Source organism: Phascolarctos cinereus, unplaced genomic scaffold, assembly GCF_003287225.1.
Source record: "Phascolarctos cinereus isolate Bilbo 61053 unplaced genomic scaffold, phaCin_HiC Scaffold_4;HRSCAF=312, whole genome shotgun sequence".
In the NCBI taxonomy this organism is placed as follows: Eukaryota; Metazoa; Chordata; class Mammalia; order Diprotodontia; family Phascolarctidae; genus Phascolarctos; species Phascolarctos cinereus.
Window position 1 is genome coordinate 14,891,151 of NW_027555847.1, and position 18,106 is coordinate 14,909,256.

The 18,106-nt window shown below is 45.3% G+C and overlaps 1 protein-coding gene across 4 annotated transcripts in view; it reads left to right on the forward strand.

Annotated features, from left to right (window-relative positions):
- The window catches only part of OXSR1 (oxidative stress responsive kinase 1), a 99,656-nt gene that overhangs the window by 69,488 nt on the left and 12,062 nt on the right, over positions 1-18,106 (forward strand). For 3 of the 4 annotated variants that reach the window (XM_078152070.1, XM_020970558.1, XM_078152071.1), the window contains exons 8-14: positions 216-349; positions 2,491-2,539; positions 4,256-4,321; positions 10,436-10,558; positions 11,510-11,545; positions 12,685-12,846; positions 17,725-17,792. In XM_078152070.1, coding sequence (XP_078008196.1) covers positions 216-349; positions 2,491-2,539; positions 4,256-4,321; positions 10,436-10,558; positions 11,510-11,545; positions 12,685-12,846; positions 17,725-17,792 — 638 coding nt within the window. The other variant, XM_078152073.1, reaches the window with a different exon arrangement.

Sequence of the window (18,106 nt, forward strand, 5' to 3'; positions counted from 1 at the left end):
TTGGGAAGTAGAAGTTTGCAGGTTGGGGGGAAGGGCTGGTATTGGGCTGGCAGGAAAACCTACCATCATTTGAATGGGAGAATTTATTCAGAAGAACTTTGGGAAAGCAGTCAATTTGCCAGCTGGTGACTGCTTACATGGGATATGCTTTTTCTTAAGTCTTGCTGAACATCGGTTGGTCCTCTAGCGATTTATAACGGACTCAATTCTTTCAGGTATTAATGCTGACATTACAGAATGATCCTCCTTCTTTGGAAACTGGTGTTCAAGATAAAGAAATGCTAAAGAAATATGGAAAATCATTTAGGAAAATGATTTCATTGTGCCTTCAAAAAGATCCTGAGAAAAGGTAAAACAAGGACCAGAAAGTTTTCTCCTCATGTAATACTTAGACTTTGGAAGGTTGTTCTTGAAGTTAGATTGCACACGTGTGTGCACACATAAATGCGCACCCACGCACATGCACACATTTGGGCAGATTCTTTGTGCATTTATTACACAGCTCGCCTGCACTAAAGTCCTTCCTTGATGCCTCATCATGTCAGGGAGCTGAGCCTGAGTACTCAAAGGCTAATGCAGTAGAGAGGTTTCTGTACCTGGAGAAGCTGTGAGCCAGGGCCAAGTCAGCTGGCCCTGCGGGATGCCCTCTTTTGGCCCCAGCGATTCTCAAAGACTGTTTCCGTTACTACGTTATGGGGTGATTATGATCTATATTAGTGGAGGGAGTACATGCCCCAAGGACACCGGCAGTCTTTGAAGGGCAGAAGTGGCCGGTGGGCCCCAGAGACTGATCTCATGAAACTAGGAGGAGAGTACCGCCCTGAGCTGCCTGGTCTCTAGAGATAAACATAGTTGTCATTCGGTACGGTTTGGGACACGAGCAGCCGAAACCTTGGACGCATGAGTTCTAGATGATTAATATTGCTGTTTATCAAGGTTCCGCCCCTCCCCTGCCTTCTAATCACACTGCTGTGTCCTCAATACCCGTGAGACTCCCTTGTGTTGCCAGGTCTCGAGAGCTGTGGCAGGCAGCAAAGAAGATGGGGGAGGGACAGGACAGGGTGGGCAAGACAGGAGGCCTGGTCTACAGCATGCAGCTTGAAGGGTGGCAGCTGCAGAAAGATCTTGTGGACATTTTAAATCTTGATGAAAAGAAACCCACGCTCTAAAGGGACTTTCAGCACTTACGGCTACTCACTAACGTCTTAACAGGTGAAAAGAATTTAGATAACTGTGTGAGGCCAGGCTAAGTGAGCAAGGGCAGTCTTTCCTTTTCCCCAGCAAGTGTGCTCTCTCTTGGACTGGTTAATGGTGTGCTAGCCCAGACATGGGCTGTTGTGTGTTAAACAACATACGTGTACCTACGCCATGTGCTCTGCATCACTTCAGTGCCATAGGATGACAGTCTATTTGTTTGGTTTTCACCAAAGATCCGTTAGAGCTACCTGTGTCTTTAAGTGTTTTCTAGTCAGAATTCTTTGAGGTTGCTCTTTTTTAAACCAAGACCCACCATTTTCTTTTCTGAACCGATCAGCTCAGTGCCTGTGCTGCTTCCCCAGTGCTTGCCCCTCACTCATGAAAGTAACCGTAATGATAGTTGTAGCAGTAGCTAGCAGTTCTGTAGGGCTTGAAGGTTTGCAAGGTGCTTTCCCTATGTTAGCTCATTTGATCCTCACAACAGCCCTGGGATGTAGGTGCTGTTATCATCGTCCTCATTTTACAGATGAGGAAAATAAGGCAGACAGGGTCGCACAGCTAGTAAGTAAGTGTCTGAGGTGAAATTTAAACTCTTCGTGACTTCTGGTTCAGTGTTCGCTCTCTCCACCGAGCCACCTTTAATAACCCTAACAACAAATATTTACTATTGTTTGCAAACATTTTCTTTTTATATTGATCAGTAATGCTGAGGTTCTTTTATATCATTTATGCTGCTGAGTGTTGTCCCAACGTGTTTACCTGGTTCTTAGTGAAGGAAAATATTTAGTGTTTGGGCGCCAGAAAGGAAAAAAAATGGCTTTAGGGGCAAAGGGCAGAAGGCAGATTGGCCTGGGCACTCTGTGTTGCCAGGAAGGGCCTCTGGTCACATGAATCTAGAGGAAAGGAAAGTTTGGCTCAGTCATTTCCCCTTATTCAACAGAAAAGACCCATTTGTTCTTGTCGGGTGTCGGGGTCCTGGGGGAACAAGCCCACTATCCCTTCCCACACAGAGCACAGCCTGAGATTTTCTTGAGAGCTCGATTCAGAGGGAGGGGCTGTTTTTGACTGGGCAGCGCCTGGATTCTGGGCGCTGGGAGAGTGACTGAGCCATGGTGCAGAGAAGAGCGCTCAGCTCTGCTCCTGTGTCCTGCCCTTCGTTCTGCTTTCCTCCTGGGGTGGGTGGGGGAACAGACAGGCCTTGGGCCGAGCTCTGTTAGGCCACAAGTGACCTTTTTCTTTTGGCTGCAGAATGGAAGTTTACTTAAAAAATGTAACCTTTCGTCTTGTTTTTAGACCAACGGCAGCTGAACTGTTAAGACACAAATTTTTCCAGAAAGCAAAGGTAGGAAAAACTCGCTCTTGGTTGTGAGTGTGTGTTAGCCCTCATTTAATTGGGTGGGTTTTAGGCTTTTTTAGATTTTTGTGGACATACTTTGTTTTTACATTGAGAGTGCATTCTCAAATGTATCTGTTCCCTCCTGCTTTCCCCCAGCAAGCCAGACCTCCGAACAGCAAATTTAAAAAAGAGGGAAGACTGTCCAGCTAAAAATGAGGCAGCAGCCTGTGCAGCACCCCACACCCATGCCCTCTGGAGGACATTGGCTCCACTTTTCTTCCTTGGCAGCAAGCTTGATATTTATAGAATATTGAGTTTTATTTTTGTGTTGAATCAGTCATCAAACTTTTTTGGGTGCCTCCCCTCTGCCAGGCACTCTGCTGGGCTCTGATGCAGAGCCCAAAGTGAGACAGTCCTGCCTTTGGGGCGTTTACATTCTAATGGTGGCACCAATGTGGGTATGTGCCCGCTGGGACAGACACGGCATCAGAGGCAAGGAAAGAGCAGAAGAGTAGGTATGCAGTAGCGAGGGCCTTATTAGTACTCATCTGTAAAATGGGGGGAAGATCATGGCGCCCACCTCACAGCAATCAAATGAGAGAACAGTATTAGGCGCTTTGCAAACCGTAGAGTACTCTATAAGTGCTGGCTGTTGTCCTCCTCATCCTCCCAGCTCATCAGCATCGTCAGTGTATTAAGACCAGGCAGTGGAGATGTGTCATGGCCCCGCTTGCATGCTGTGACTCCTTCCAGCCTGTGTGTGAGTGGCAGCCAAGAAGGCGGGGGGTAGGAGCTTTGCCGTGAGCAGAAATAGGGTGGGGGGCAAGGAGCTCAAGGGTTAGAGCCAGCAGAAAGTGGAACTAGTTGACTAAAGGGTCACGACTGAAAAGGAAGGAAAGTGAGTGCAGAGCAGTGGTCACAGACTGGAAGAACCGAGGGGTGGCAGTGAGGATGAAGAATGGGCAGTGGAGGGGGGAGGCAGAGGGAAGGAATAGGGTGTCGGGAGAGTGATGGGGAGATTCAGAATCCTAAATCCAGAGCTGGAAGGAACCTCAGAAACCTAGTACATCCTCCTCACTTTTACAGTTGGGAAAACTGAGTCCCAGGGAAGTTAAGGCCACAGGTAGTACATGTTAGAAATGGGATTCTTTCTGCTGGACCAGCTTGCTTCCCAAGAAACGTTATCTCCCAAAACGTGCTGGATTTTGATTTTTCTTGTTGAAGGGCATGGCTGCACCAGTGAGATTGCCAGTCCTTTGGATTATTGGCGTATACTTTGTGCTCATCTGTTTTGGTGTCCTGTCTTTCCCCTTCCTCTTCCAGCTCCCCCCAGGAGAATGTAAGCTCCTTGGGGGCAGGACCTGATAGTCTTTTGTTAACCCAGCACTAGGGAAGAGCCTTGCACGTAGTCCACTCTACTGTGGGTGCCTGATAAATGTTAAAAGTGAGCTTATGATTCCCCCCGGCTTCTCTCGGGTGTCGATGATTATTATGTCATCTCAGCATGACGGATTTCTACATATGTAGGACCGGAGATGAGCTAGCCAATCTTCAGTAGTTAGTAGGAGGGGAAAACTGAACGTTCTCTCATACTTGGATAAATAGATGAACACATCATGCTTTAATAATGCAAAACGCTTAAATAACAACTTCCTGGTTCAGTAACAAGAGTTGTTTTTTTTTAAATAAGAATTATAAAAATCATCTCTTTTCACCTTCTAGAATAAAGAATTTCTCCAAGAAAAAATGCTTCAGAGAGCGCCAACCATTACTGAGAGAGCTAAAAAGGTAACCACACACTGTACTTGCTCCACACATCCGTTATCACTTTGAAAATAGCTTGGAATGTATCAGCCTGTGCAGCATTCTGCTGCAGTGACGAGTCACTTTGCACATTTATTTCTAGCAGTCTATGGATTGAAATGGTTTCCTGCTTGTGAGCTGAAACCTCTTTACAGTACAGTGAAAAGTCGTGTTAGAAACGGTCTTCTAACCTCAGCCCAAAACATTGGTCGAAATCCAAAGAGTAACTCACAACTTCAACTGGATCCTGTAGGCTTGGCAAAGTGGCATCTTCTCTTGGGCTCCTCCAGAGAGCTTCTTGTGATCCTAGGACCTGGAAGAGTCTCTGACATTGGTACTCAATAGAAAGTATGTGAGCCTGAGCTCAAGTTGGGGTGTCGCTTTAAGGGCCCGATGGGGGCAAGGCTTCCACATACATCACACTCCCTCTTTGGCTTGCTTCCGGAACCCTTTGAGAGATCAAGGAACAGGAAGTCCTCTCTGTTTCAGAATTCTGATTTCTGTGCTCAAACCAGGCAGTGCTGTGTAGTGGGTAGATTGGGGAAACTAAAGTCAGAACAACTCTGAGTAGCTGTGTGACATCAGGAAGGCCCCCTGGCCTCTCCCATCCTCCATCTTCTCTAAGGCCGTTGCTGGGAAGAAAGCCTTTAGCGGATCGAAAGGTCCTACTACAGAAGGTAATGGGATTTTTCCCACAAGGAGAAAGATTGCTTGGTGCAGTGGCCCACGAAGTGGAACTTAGGAACCTTCAGGGATGTGATCGGATGTAAGGAGAGTCAGGTAGGCCCAAGGGGTTCAGGGTGGGAACAGAGTAGGAGGCCGTCATAGTGATCCAGGCAAAAGGTGACCGCAGTGGAGTAAGAAATGGGTTAGCAGGCTGTTGGGGCGAGCACCTCACAGTGTCACCGACTCTTCCTGTGGTTGGTTGGAAAGGCTGATGGCTCTGATGCTCCAAGAGTCCATCTAAAATGATTTGGCCCTGCAGAGATAGGGCCTCATGGCCCAGACTTCAGCAGGATGGCATCTTATCCGTACAGCCTGGGCCGTGAAGACCAGAATGGAAGGATCTGAGAGCTCCAGGAATCAAGTTGTTCCTTTACAGAAATCCAAGTGTTTGGGAAGCCCAGCTGATTGTCCAAAGGCAGTCTAATGAGCAGAAATACTGCTAAGAGATTTTCATTGAGTCATGATTGCCTGTTCTTTACTAAAATCCTAGTCTGACGCCTTATCTCGGCCTAGAGGCGGCGGCATTTACAGAATCTCAGAATGTGAAAGTCCTCCAACCCTTTCAGTTGCTTTTGCCAGTCACGTCCAGCCATTTGTGACCCTATTTGGGGTTTTCTTGGCAGAGATGTTGAAGTGGTTGGCCATTTCCTTCTCCAGCTCATTATACAGATGAGGAAACCGAGGCAAACAAGGTGAGGTGACTTGCCCAGGGTCACCCAGCCAGTAAGTGTTTGGGCCAGATTTGAACTCAGGAAGAGGGGTCTTCCCAACTGCGCCTCCACATGGTAGGCACTTGATCAATGGTTTTGATTGATCTCATAGTCTGTAATTGGCCCAGTGTTCTAGCCCATCAAGATCTTTTTTAATCCTGACCATGCCCAGCTTCCCTCACTCCCCTGTGGAATCTGCGCCCTTTCCGGCCTTTGTCCAAGCCCCAGGATTGGTCCAGGTCCCTGTAGCTTGGCGCTGTTCGCTTCTTTCCTGGTTAAGTTTGAACTTTTAATTACTGCTCTTGGGGTGTGCCCATTCGCTTCCAGTCCGCCTAAGTTTACTTGTGTCCAGTCCGAACTTCTCTGTCTTTTCTCCAGAAATAAGTATGAGAAACTCTTGTCACGTGCTTTGCTAGGATCTGAATAAGCTCCTGTCTTGAGCATTTCTCTGATCCACTGGTTGGGTGGCCTTACCCAAAAAGAAAGGAGTGCTGAGGTACTGCGGCCCAGCCTCTTCTGGATGAAACCAGGTTGGCTCTTGGTGGCCTCTGCATCCTGTTCTCATTATTTTACTGACCATCCCTTTACTGGGATCTTGAACAGTTTTGCCAAGAATCAAAGTTAAATTCACTGGCTTACAGCTCACAGACTGTGTGGTCATCTATTTCTTGAAAATCAGAGCAATATTGGCCTTTCTGGAGCCCTTCAGTTCTACTAATGAGGGGCAGCAGTCACCTTACAGTATGCAAAGATGGGGTTCACCTGGGCCCAAAGTGCAGCAGCAGCAGCTTCTACGCTGCCTGAAGGCTTTTTCACCCGCTGGTCTTCATCTGATCCTTCTAACAGTTCCGTCGGGGCACATACATGTCATAGGTGTGGTTATCCCTGTTCTCTAGGTAAGGGATATGAAGTTGAAAGACTTGGTTGGAACTTGGCTGCGGTCCTTAAATTTGTCATGCATAGCAAAGCTTAGAAAAGCTTTGAGTTCTCCAAGCCAGAAGGGTAACGGACTGGAATGTATCGGTTAGAATTTGAGAGATTTAGCATCAGGGTGATAAATTTTTTTTCAGATATAGCAACTTATGAAGGTAGTCTGCTTGGAGAGGATGCATTCTGCGTCAGGAGATGAAATGCCCAGAACAGTCAGGTTCTGGGGCTGAATTCTAAGGAAGAGGAAGTGGTGCCCTGGGTTACTTGACTGAACCAGCAAGCGTTTGGGAAAGAATGCAGTATTTCAGCCTCAACCTTCGCTTCTCCAAAAGACTTTTTCTTATTTTGGCAAGGCAGTCTAGGATAAGTGACTTGACTAGGGTCACACAGCTAGTTAGTGTCAAGTGTCTGAGGCCAGATTTGAATTCAGGTCCTTCTGACTCCAGAGCCGGTGCTCTATCCATTGCTCCACCTAGCTGACCCCTCTAAGACTTTTTCTTAAACATCAATATTCCTTTCATGCTGCTTGGCTGCAAAGTATAGATTAATGACAGCCGTTGTTGATGTAATACTTTAAGGTTTTCCAAGGACTATATATGTCTCTCTCTCTATATATAAAAGCTCATTACATCTCTACTACAGCTCCATGAAGTATAGGTAGGTACCACAGGGATTATTGCAAATGAAATGTTAGAGATAAGGCAGCTGGGGCTCAGAGAAATTGAACGGCTTGCCTGTGATCACAGCTAATAAATATTCATGGTGGGATTCAAACCCAGGTGCCTCCTGTCTCTTAAGTTCAGTGTCCTTTCTGTTATACCACATTGCTTCTTAAGGATTATAGAAGAAATAAAATTATAAACCATTCAAACAACAGTGAAAAGCCATAGAGTCCGAGTAAGCAAGCTGCTGTTTGCTATAGATGGTGACTTGTGAATAAGAAATGAAGAAACAAAGTAAAAGATAGGCCATTTTTAATAAGATGGACCATTCTATCAAAACCTGTGGGATACAGCCAAAGCATCAGTCACAGGAACATTTGTATCTCTAAATGTTTATGTCAGTAAAATAGAAAAAGAGCAGACCAATGAATTAGGTATGTAATTTTTTAAAAAAACTAGAAAAGGGAACAAATTAAAAATCCCCCATTAAACAGTCAGTTGGCCATCTTAAAAATTAAAAGTGAGATTAGTGAAACCACGTATAAGAAAACCATTGAATTAATGAATAAAAGTAGGAGTTGTTTTTATGAAAAAAACCCAATAAAATAGATAAACCATTGGTTAATATGATTTTAAAAAGAAAAGAAAATGAAATCACTAGTATTAAAAATGAAAAGGGTAAATATACCATTAATGAAGGTGAAATCAAAGCAGTTATAAAGAATTATTTTGTCCAGTTATATGTCAATAAAATTAACAATTTAAATAAAATGGAAGAATATTTACAATAATGTAAACTGCCTAGATTAACATTAGAGGAAATAAAATATCTAAATAAGGCTGTTTTAGAAAAAGAAATTGAACAGGCCATAAATGAGCTTTCTAAAGCAAAAGGGCATCAGGATCAGATGAATTTACAAGTGAATTCTGCCAGACATTTGAAGATCAATTAATTCCAATATGAAATAAATCATTTCCAATAACAGGCAAAGAAAGAGGCCTACCAAACTCTTTTTGTGAAACAAATATACTGTAATGTAAACCTGGAAGAACAAAAAACAAAGAAAATTATAGACCAGTTTCGTTAATGAATACAGATGCAAATATCCTAAATAAAATACTGGCTAGGAGACGACAGCAGTATATTACAAAGATTCTACGTTGTGACCAAGTGGGATTTATACCAGGAATGTAAGGATGATTTTACCTTAAGGAAAATTATTAACATAATTGATTATGTCAGTAACTAAAATCTACAAAAATTATATGAATGTATCAACAGATGCAGAAAGACTTTCGATAACATACAACATTCATTCCTATTTTTAAAAAAAACACTTGAAAGCATGGGTATAAGTGGATTTTTCCTTAAAATGGTAAGAAGCATTTACCTAAAACCATCAGCAAGAATTATTTGTAATGAGGATAAGCTAGAAGCCTTCCCAGTAAAATCAGAAGTGGGAAAAAAAAGATGTCCATTATCATTAATATTATTCAGTATTAGAAATACTAGCAAAGAGAAAAAAAATTAAAGGAATCAGAATGGTCAATGAGGTAATAAAATTATTTCTTTTTGCAGATGATATGATTATATACTTGGAAAATCCTAAATATTCAGTTAAAAAGTTAGTGGAAACAATAATTTTAGCAAACTAACAGGATATAAAATAAACCCACATAAATCATCAGCATTTCTAAATGTCTCGCTCTCAAGGAGCTTATAATATAATAGGGGAGACAACATGCAAACAAATATATACAAACAAGTTATCTACAGGATGAATAGGAAAAAATGAGCAGACAGAAGGCGTTAGAATTAAGGGAGAGAGTGATGAGAAAGGCTTCCTGTGTAAGATGAGGTTTTGGCTGGGACTTAAAGGAAGCCAGGAGGTGGAGATGAGGAGGGAGAGCATTGTAGGCCTGGACAACCAGGAGAAAGTGCCCAGAGCCAAGAGACGGAGGGCTTATTAATGGAGAAGCCAGGAGACCGGTGGCACTGTGTGGAAGAGTATGTTTCGGGGAGTAAGATGTAAGGAGACTAGAAAGGTAGGAGGGGGTTGCATTGTGAAGGGCTTTGAATGCCAGATGGAGCATTTTATATTCAATCCTCAAGGAAGCCCCTGTGTCACCGGTGGTGACACAGACAGACTTGTGCTTTAGGAAAATCACCTTACCGGCCAAATGGGGCAGGGAGTGGAGTGGGGAGAGACTTACAGCAGGCAGACTACCCCTGCCAAGCAGGCTATTGCAGTAGTTCAGGCATTAGAAATTTAAGACAAATGTAATTATTGAAAATTTCAAGCAATTATAACCATTCTCAAGTTATTCCATTTTTTGTAAAATCACAGTGGTCTTGAAAACCAGCTTGTTATACTATATCTGCCAAAATAAATTACAGTGAGAAATATGGCATACTATGGTACTTTTAACTTGGACACAAAAATTGGTTAATTTTAAATACTTCATGTTCATATGAAGCAAGTAGTTCAGTGATAGAGCTCATCTGCATGATGAGCCCCCCGTGACTGGCAGGCTGGCAGCGTGCCGCCCCCTTGTGGAGGCTCTCTGTGAACTAGCTGCAGTTGGCCCTCATTTGTTTACACAGTCATTCAAGAATGATGGTACTGATGGAACCACTGTTGTTATTGCAACAAACTGAACGTGCTGGTTTTACTTTTGTAGGCTTTGTACTTAATTATCATTTTTTTAGATGAATGACTGTTGCTTTCCATCCCTTTTCCCATCCTCCGTGGGGTCTCCGAGGTCCTGCTCCTCTCTGTGTGGTGGGAGACAAACACCCAAGGACGGAAAGTGCTGGTTTTGTGGATGGGCCCTCCCCAGGGCCCTGCTCAGCACTTCCAGCTTGATAATGCTAAGCAGCCTAGCTTCTGAGACCCCACGGTCCCTGTCATAGCAGGAGAAGGCCACACAGGGAGACTTTGGTCGAGGCAGGGAAAATACCTACCTAAAGAATGTATTGAAGTTAGGAAGAAGAATCAGTTGGATTTTGTCCTCTTTTGGAGGACACGTCAATAAATATTCAACAGACATCTTACTTTTCTGCTGAGCAGGTTCGGAGAGTGCCAGGCTCCAGTGGCCGGCTTCATAAAACAGAGGATGGTGGCTGGGAATGGAGTGATGATGAATTTGATGAAGAAAGTGAGGAAGGGAAGGCGGCCATTTCACAGCTCAGGGTAAGTAGATACCATCTTGGGGTCTCACGGATGTGACTTCTCAGCCAAAGAATACAGCTTTGAGAATGAGAATTCATTTTGCTTCCTTATTCAGCCTCACAGTTTAAAATGGGGTACAAGTATTCTATTTTTTAGATAATCTTTTATATTTTCCCCCAATTATATGTAAAGACAATTGTTAACATTCGTTTTTTAAAAATTTTGAGTTCCAGATTTTCTCCTTTCCTCAGCTCTCCCCTCTCTGAGATGGTAAGCAGTTTGGTGTAGGTTATACATGTGCACTCATGCAAAATGTATTTTCATATCAGTCATATCAGACACAGACCAAAAGGAAAAAAAACACAGAAAAGAAGGAAAGTAAAAACGATATGCTTCGATCTGCATTCAGACTCCGTCAGTTCTTTCTTCAGAGCTGGAGAGCATTTTTTTTATCTTGAATTCTTTGGAATTGTCTTGGATCGTTGTGCTACCGAGGAGCTATTCACAGTTGATAATTGTACAGTATTACCGCTGTTATTGTGGAGTACAAGTATTCTTGAGGAAATCATTTCTCGGTCAGTTATTAGAATCAGAATTTTAGTTCATACTATTTAAAATTGGATGAGACCATCTATTTAAGCACGATGTTTCTCTTCCAGACTGTAGTTGAATGCTATCACTGAAGGGGCAGTTGGTGCCTAGGTGTGTGCTGGAAGAGTCCCGTCAGCCAGCACAGATCTTTCCTCAAAGGGGAGGCAGACATGGTCACTTGATTTGGGTCAGAGTTCATCTAGATGTTTCATATCTAACTTAATATTTCAGAAGCTCTTAGCTTTCTGTTTCCAATATTGATGACTGAGTGATGGAGCTGGTTTGTGTGTTTTAGGGCGGTCCTTTGGGGCTGAAGGTAAATGGCCTGCCTTGTTCTCACTTCTGAGATAAGGGCTTGTTTGTTTTTTGTCTCTCCTTTAGTCTCCTCGAGTAAAGGAACCGTTAACGAATTCTGAGGTGAGTCGGCTTGGTCAAACTTAACCAAAACCATCATGTTCCAAGTATGTATGTGCCATGTTTTCCTAATTGCTTTTGTGCTTTAAAGGGGGCATTAGTGGAGTTAGTCACAGAAGCCTGTTCTGAATTAGGCTGGAGACCCTTGACTTTTAAGTTTAGACAAAGAGAATGCTTGCTACAGATCGGAGCCATTGCATCACTTATCTGAAAGTGTCTCTGGGGACCACGTGCAGATGAAGGGACAGAATTTTGTCCATTGGGCTGCCCGGGGTGGGGAAAGTTTCACCAGCTTAAATCAGCCCAAGGAGTTGCTGTATTGTGGCTCTTGCCTGGATGTCCTACACCTCCTAATTACTGCCCTGTTGTGCTCCATCACTCACTTAGGTATGGAGGCCACGTCGCGCCAACCATTCTGTCTCGTCTTCGTTTCTAGATCTCAGCGTGTTGTTTCATGTCACAGAAATCTGGCTTTCAGGCCCCTAGCCCCGTCCAATTGGCTTTTTTCCATTTTAAAACTTATTTGTCTCTATTCCTACATTGCTTTATTTCACTATGATAAGTCTGTGTGATTAGAACCAATACTGCTGGAATGAGATCTAAATGTCTAATAATGTTGACAAGCTAGGATCTGATAATGTAGTTCCCACATTCTCCCAAGTCCTCTGCTCCTTGCCTTCCATCTGGCCTGGGCCTCCTTCTCCCCCAGCCCCATTTGGCCTGCCCTCTGTGCCGTGTCCCTCACCATGCCAGACTATCTGAGGAGAGGTGAGCTGGCTTCTGAATCAAGGTGAGATGGGCCTCAGGGGCCAGGCTGCCTCAGTTACTGATGAAAGCTTGGCTGGAAAGTCTGGAATGAAGAGTGTAGCTTCTCAGGCAAAGGGAGGAAGCTGCGTGTAGAAGGCATGATTGCTCGGACATCTTTTTTGAACTCCTCTTTTAGAGAACTGTTTATTTCTTTGGGGTGAGGGGAGGTGGGTGGTGGCCGAGAAGTGCCTTAACCTCCCTTGGGGCTTCCATAGTGAGGTAGAAGCCGGGAGGCACCCTAGGCAAAATGGCGCTGCCACCGCTCCCCATCCTGAAGCTCATGCGCTTCTCTGGGCCCTTCACTGAAGCCTTGTGTCCGCATTTCTGTGTTACAGCTCTTTCCTCCATCTGATCCTGTGGGTACTTTACTCCAAATTCCAGGACTGTCTCCTGCTCAGCTACCTCAGCCAGCTGGACAGACTCCTGCCCAGTCCACTCACATCACTGTCCCGCCACCTGTACAGGCACCCGCAGCTCCAGCAGGAGGAGCAGGGCAGGTAAAGATGCACAGCACTTGTCGGGGGGTGCCTTTTCAGGAAGAGACGCCATCCAGAGGAGCACTAGCAGAATGGGGAAGGGGCCACCGAGTGGACTTACCTGAAGGGAGAGCAGGCTGGGGGAGAGGTGACAGCGGCCTCGGCACTCCTGCCTTGTTGCTCCCAGTGGTAATGGATGGAAGCTGCAGGGCATCAGCTTTGCTGTCCAGCCTCTGCTCTGAGGTTGTGAACCTCCCCCTCACTGGTCACACCTGTCTGAGGGATTCCTGTACTGATACAAGGTCGTGCCAGGTGACCCTTGTCACCTTCTGGTCCTGGGTTTCCCCGTAGATGTTCTCCCCAAAGAAAAGGGCTCTCTGAAGGGTTTTAAGGGGAGTGTACTCATTTGGAATTGATAGTGGTACAAAAGAGGGATGCTTCTGTAGAAAGGATGTGGAATTTGGAGTCCAAGGGACATGGTAACCCCAGCTGTGCTCCTTACTGCCTTTGTGAGCTTGGGCAAGTCTCTGGCCCTTTCTAGGCCTCAATCCAGTGAAAGCCTTGGCCTAGCTTATCCCTGAGCTCTAAGTCCAAGACCTTGTGAAAGGAACTCTCCAAGGTACCTGAGCTTGGAGTGAATTCAATTCCTGCTCATAACTCTGAGCTGCCTGTTCCTTGATGCTTCCCCCCCCCCCCCGCTTTTTGGTGAGGCAGTCAGGGTTAAGTGACTTGTCCAAGGTCACACAGCTAATAAGTGTTCTGTGTCTGACGCCAGATTTGAACTCAGGTCCTCCTGACTCCAAGGCCAGAGCTCTATTCACTGTGCTACCTAGCTGCCCCCAATCCTTGACGCTTTCTTGTCCAAAACAGCAGCTGCTTGGGAAGCCAGGAGAGAGCTGCGTCCCTCCTGCTGGGAGATATTCACACCTAGTTCAGGAGCCCAGTGCAGGAGAGTAAAGCTGAATTGTCACTTTCTGAAAATTGCCTTGGCCAAAAGATCCCCATGCCCCCAAAGTGGGCATGCCCCTCTTCCTTTTGACTAGTTTATGCCACAAAGTTTCTAACGACTTTTCTTAGGAAGCCAGTGAGCAAGCACGATACTCCTGATTAGGGGAATTAGTACTGGAGCTCAGGACGTGAGGGTGCTCCAAAAGTCGAGGGCATAGCGATGATGTCTGCAGCCTGAAAGCAGTAACGTAAGGGGAAGAAAGGGTGGGTAGGGCGCTGAACCGCCGCGAAAGACGAGGGGGAGGCTCTCCAAGACTCCGTCCGCACAGCAGACATTCTGGCCGGGTCCCTCAGTACCAGGAATGACAGTAGAAATAGGTGAAATTGGGGCAGCTAGGTGGTACAGTGGATAGAGCACCAGCCATGGATTCAGGAGGACCTGAGTTCAAATCTGGCCTCAGACACATAACACTTACTGGCTGTGTGACCGTGGGCAAGTCACTTAACCGCATTGCCTAGCAAAAAAAAAAGAAAGAAAGAAAGAAAAAGAAATAGATGAGATTGAGATAACTCCCGAGGTTGTCTCTGCAACGTAGCACAATGTGCTGGGTGTGGTGTGGTCAGCAGGGTTGTCCAGTGTTACTGTTCAAGCGATGCAGGGACGGACGCTCTGGGGGACGTGATGTGGTAGAGCAGGATTGTGACCGGCCTGCCAAGTGAGGCGTTTTGTTTCTAGTTGGAGGAAATTCTGCTTACGTGTCTCCTCCCCGTCATCTTTAAAATGGCAGTGCGTTATTTTCAGTGGACTGAGGTGCAGGTGGGGTTCATGGAGTAGAAGCAATATAAATAATATTGCTATGAGCCTAAAGGAGCTGTTGAGGTTGCCTGTTCTGGCTTACTCCTTCTGCAGATGAGGACTGAGAGTGACCTTTCAGATAGCCAATAGGAGAACCAAGATTGGAATCCAGCTCCCCAGACTCCAGATCTGGTGCTCTTACTAAATGCCATGCTAGCCTTTTTTATTTTTAGACTAGTATTGCAGCAGCCACTCCTGGTCTCATGAAAGCTTGAATCTGCTTCATTTTCTCACCTGGTTCCCCCCTCCTTAGGTGGCCTTGTAGCCCTCTGCTCCAGGCATCCACCATCCTGGGGGATCCAGCAGACTTGGTGTAGACAACCAGTCAGTGTGAGCCAGACTGCATTCCGGCACTCCTGCCTCAGCCTCCCCTGCACCAGGGCCTTGCTGTGTACGCCTCGCCCACTTGGACTTTTCAACCTAAAATAGCACCAGCAAAATTGCCACCCTGGCTTTTCTTTCTTTTTTTTTTAACTTTTTTATAATATTTTATTTTTTCTCCACTTCCATGTAAAACTAATTTTTAACATTTGTTTTTTAAAATTTTGAGTTCAGATTTTCTCTTCCTTCCTTCCTTTACTTCCCCCACTCTCTGAGGTGGTAGACAGTCTGGTATAGGTTATACATATGGAATCATGTGAAACATTTCCGTGTTAGTCACTTTGTAAAAGAAAAATCAAACAAACGAATAAATGAAGTGAACAAAGTTGCATGCTTCCGTTCTGCATTCAGACTCCACCAGTTCTTTCTCAGAGGTGGCTAGCATTTTTCATCTCGAGTCCTTGGGCTTGTCTTGGATTATTGTGTTGCTGAGAAGAGCTAAGTCATTCACAGTTGTTCATTGTACAGTATCACTGTTACTGTTACGGTGTTCTCCTGCTTCCACTCACTTCACTTTGTATCTGTTCCTGTAAGTCTTTCCAGGTTTTTCTGAAATCACCTTGTCATTTCTTATAGCACAATAGTATTCCATCACAATAGTATACCATGACTTGTTCAGCCATTCCCCAATTGATGGGCACCAATTCTTGGCCACTGCAGAAAGAGCTGCTGTAAATATTTTTGTGCACGTGGGTCCTTTTCCCTTTTTCTTTGATCTCATTGGGACACAGCCCTAGCAGTGTTGTTGCTGGGTCACAGGCTGTGCACGGTTTTGTATCCCTTTGGGCCTAATTCCAAAAGGCTCTCCAGTGTGGTCGCCACCCTGGACTTTCTTCACCAGTTTGTATATTTTCCCTGACTATAAATTAATCTGGTGCTGACATTCCCCCCAAAATAGAACAATAGACTTTGATGTATAGTCTCCATTCTGAGCTTTCCTTTTGAAAAATTAAGAACTCCTGTTCATTTTCCTTCAAGCAGTGGCTCCGTGGTCTCAGGCCACGTTACCTCTGTTTTCAGGGTCTGGTGACCTCCCACCGTCACCTTCTTCCTGCCCTTGGAAGGCCAGTAGGTTGTGTTTTCTGCATTGCCACTGACTTCATCTTGAAGAGCTCATTCCCCTTGTTCGAGGGTCACTTGCACGGTGGATGTTGCCACCTCCTTTAGGAGGCTTTTCCTGCTTCCCCGGGGTTGGCGGGGTCCTCTCCCTACCAGTCAAGTACTTTGCACTTCTTGTGTTTCTGGCGGGTGAGGCAGGTTTTCATTTGGTATCCCCTGTGCCTAGCATAGTGCCTGGCACAGTCAAGGTACTTGGTAAAGGCTTTTTGATTGGTTGATTCCCCCATGCTGAAAACCATGCCACACTCTGCCCGCCTCAGCAGCATCCACCAGCCCAGAACAATTCATCTGCCAGTTTGGTTTTTTGTATTTATTATTGTTCTGAATCATAACGATATTATTTGCCAGTCTGTGATACTTTTTGCTTACTAGAAATTAACCTTAAGATCCCTATTTATACAAGTGAAGTTTTTAACCTTATTTTAAATAAACTCAGTTATGAATTTTGAATTGACAGAAATGATAAAGTAAAGCAGATTGTGAACACTTACCAGCTGTCTGTGATATTGGCCGCTGGATTCCGTTAGAGAGAAAGATCTCCCTGAGCACAGAAGGCCCAGCCTGAGGGAGATCTGGGCCAAAGACAGGGACCACAGAGGAGACGCTTCTGAGAGCACTCCCTGGCACACAGAGGCTTGGCCATGTCTCAGCCTCTTCATCGCCAAAAGTTTTTGATTCCATTTCAAGATGTTTTCCCCCTTTGGTCTTATTGTAAGTCACTGGAAAGACAGATTTTATCTTGTAGCCAATTTTCCTGGAATACACACATACATATGAGTACACACACACACACACACACACACACACACACCCCCGAAGTGAGACTATCCAGAGAGATCTTTGTGACTTTCTTGTTTCTGCAGCGTACGGTCCAAAGTCACAGATAACCGCACTCCTCTGTTGTTACAGGTGACTTGATAAGAATTGTGCCTCTTATGTAAGGTGAACACACACTCTGCCTGCCATATTGGCCAGTATTCAGTCTGTCATTTCCTGAACATAACCTCAGTTTTCTGTCTGTCATTCTCCCCTGGGCCATATCTTCCCTCCTCCCCATCTCTGCCCATATGCTGAAATCCTGCCTCTTTTTCAAGGCTTCAGTCTAGTGATGGAGGCTCCATGGTGACTTCCTGCCTTCTGCCTTGCTCTGTCTCCTCCGAGTGATCCCTTCTTTCTCTTACCTTCCAAGCCCCCTTATTATAGCTCTGATCACATTCTGCCTTATATTGGGATTATTGTATACGTGGCATATTGGCGTGACCAGAATAGAAATTCTTTGAAAGTAGTCAAGGCGTTCCTTCCACAGTGTCCCTTTGAAACTTGAAACTCTGTGGCTTGATTTTTTTTTCTTTTCCTAGGAAAAGGGCTTCCCTGATTGTGTTTGGCTTACCTTCAGTTCCCTTAAGCTCCCACCTACACCCCGCTGAAAGCTGTAGGAAGAGATCCAGAAGAGTACTGGGGAAATGGGAAACTAGCCTGAAGCTAAAAACTGGGCTGTTGATCATTAGCCAGATAGCTCCCCTGCTCCCTAGACTCGTCTGAGTGCTTGAGGCTTGGTTGGAAGTGACGCTGTCCTTTTGAATATGATTCCCTAGGCTCCGCCATCAGAAGGGGCAGGTTCCCAAGACACCAAGGTCCCCATCAGTCTGGTACTAAGGTTAAGGTAAGTCGATCACTGCTTCTTTGAAGACCCTGACCTGCCTTACATTTCTCTAAAAGCTTGCAGGTGGAGGCAGGTGGGAGTGCCTCCTTTCTGGAGCATGCTGTCCTGTTGGTCAATAGCTTCATTTACACTCCAGAAGTAAGTCCTGACAGCATGCTGCCTGTTGGACAGGAGGAAGATGACTCCTGGCCTGACCTGGGATCAGCAGGATGTGCTTGGGGGAGTGGCTGCTCTGTGCGCATCGCCCCTGCTCCTCAGGACCATCTGCAGGAGAGCCCAGTGGGCAGATCAATGGGCGGCCTGGCATCAAGGAG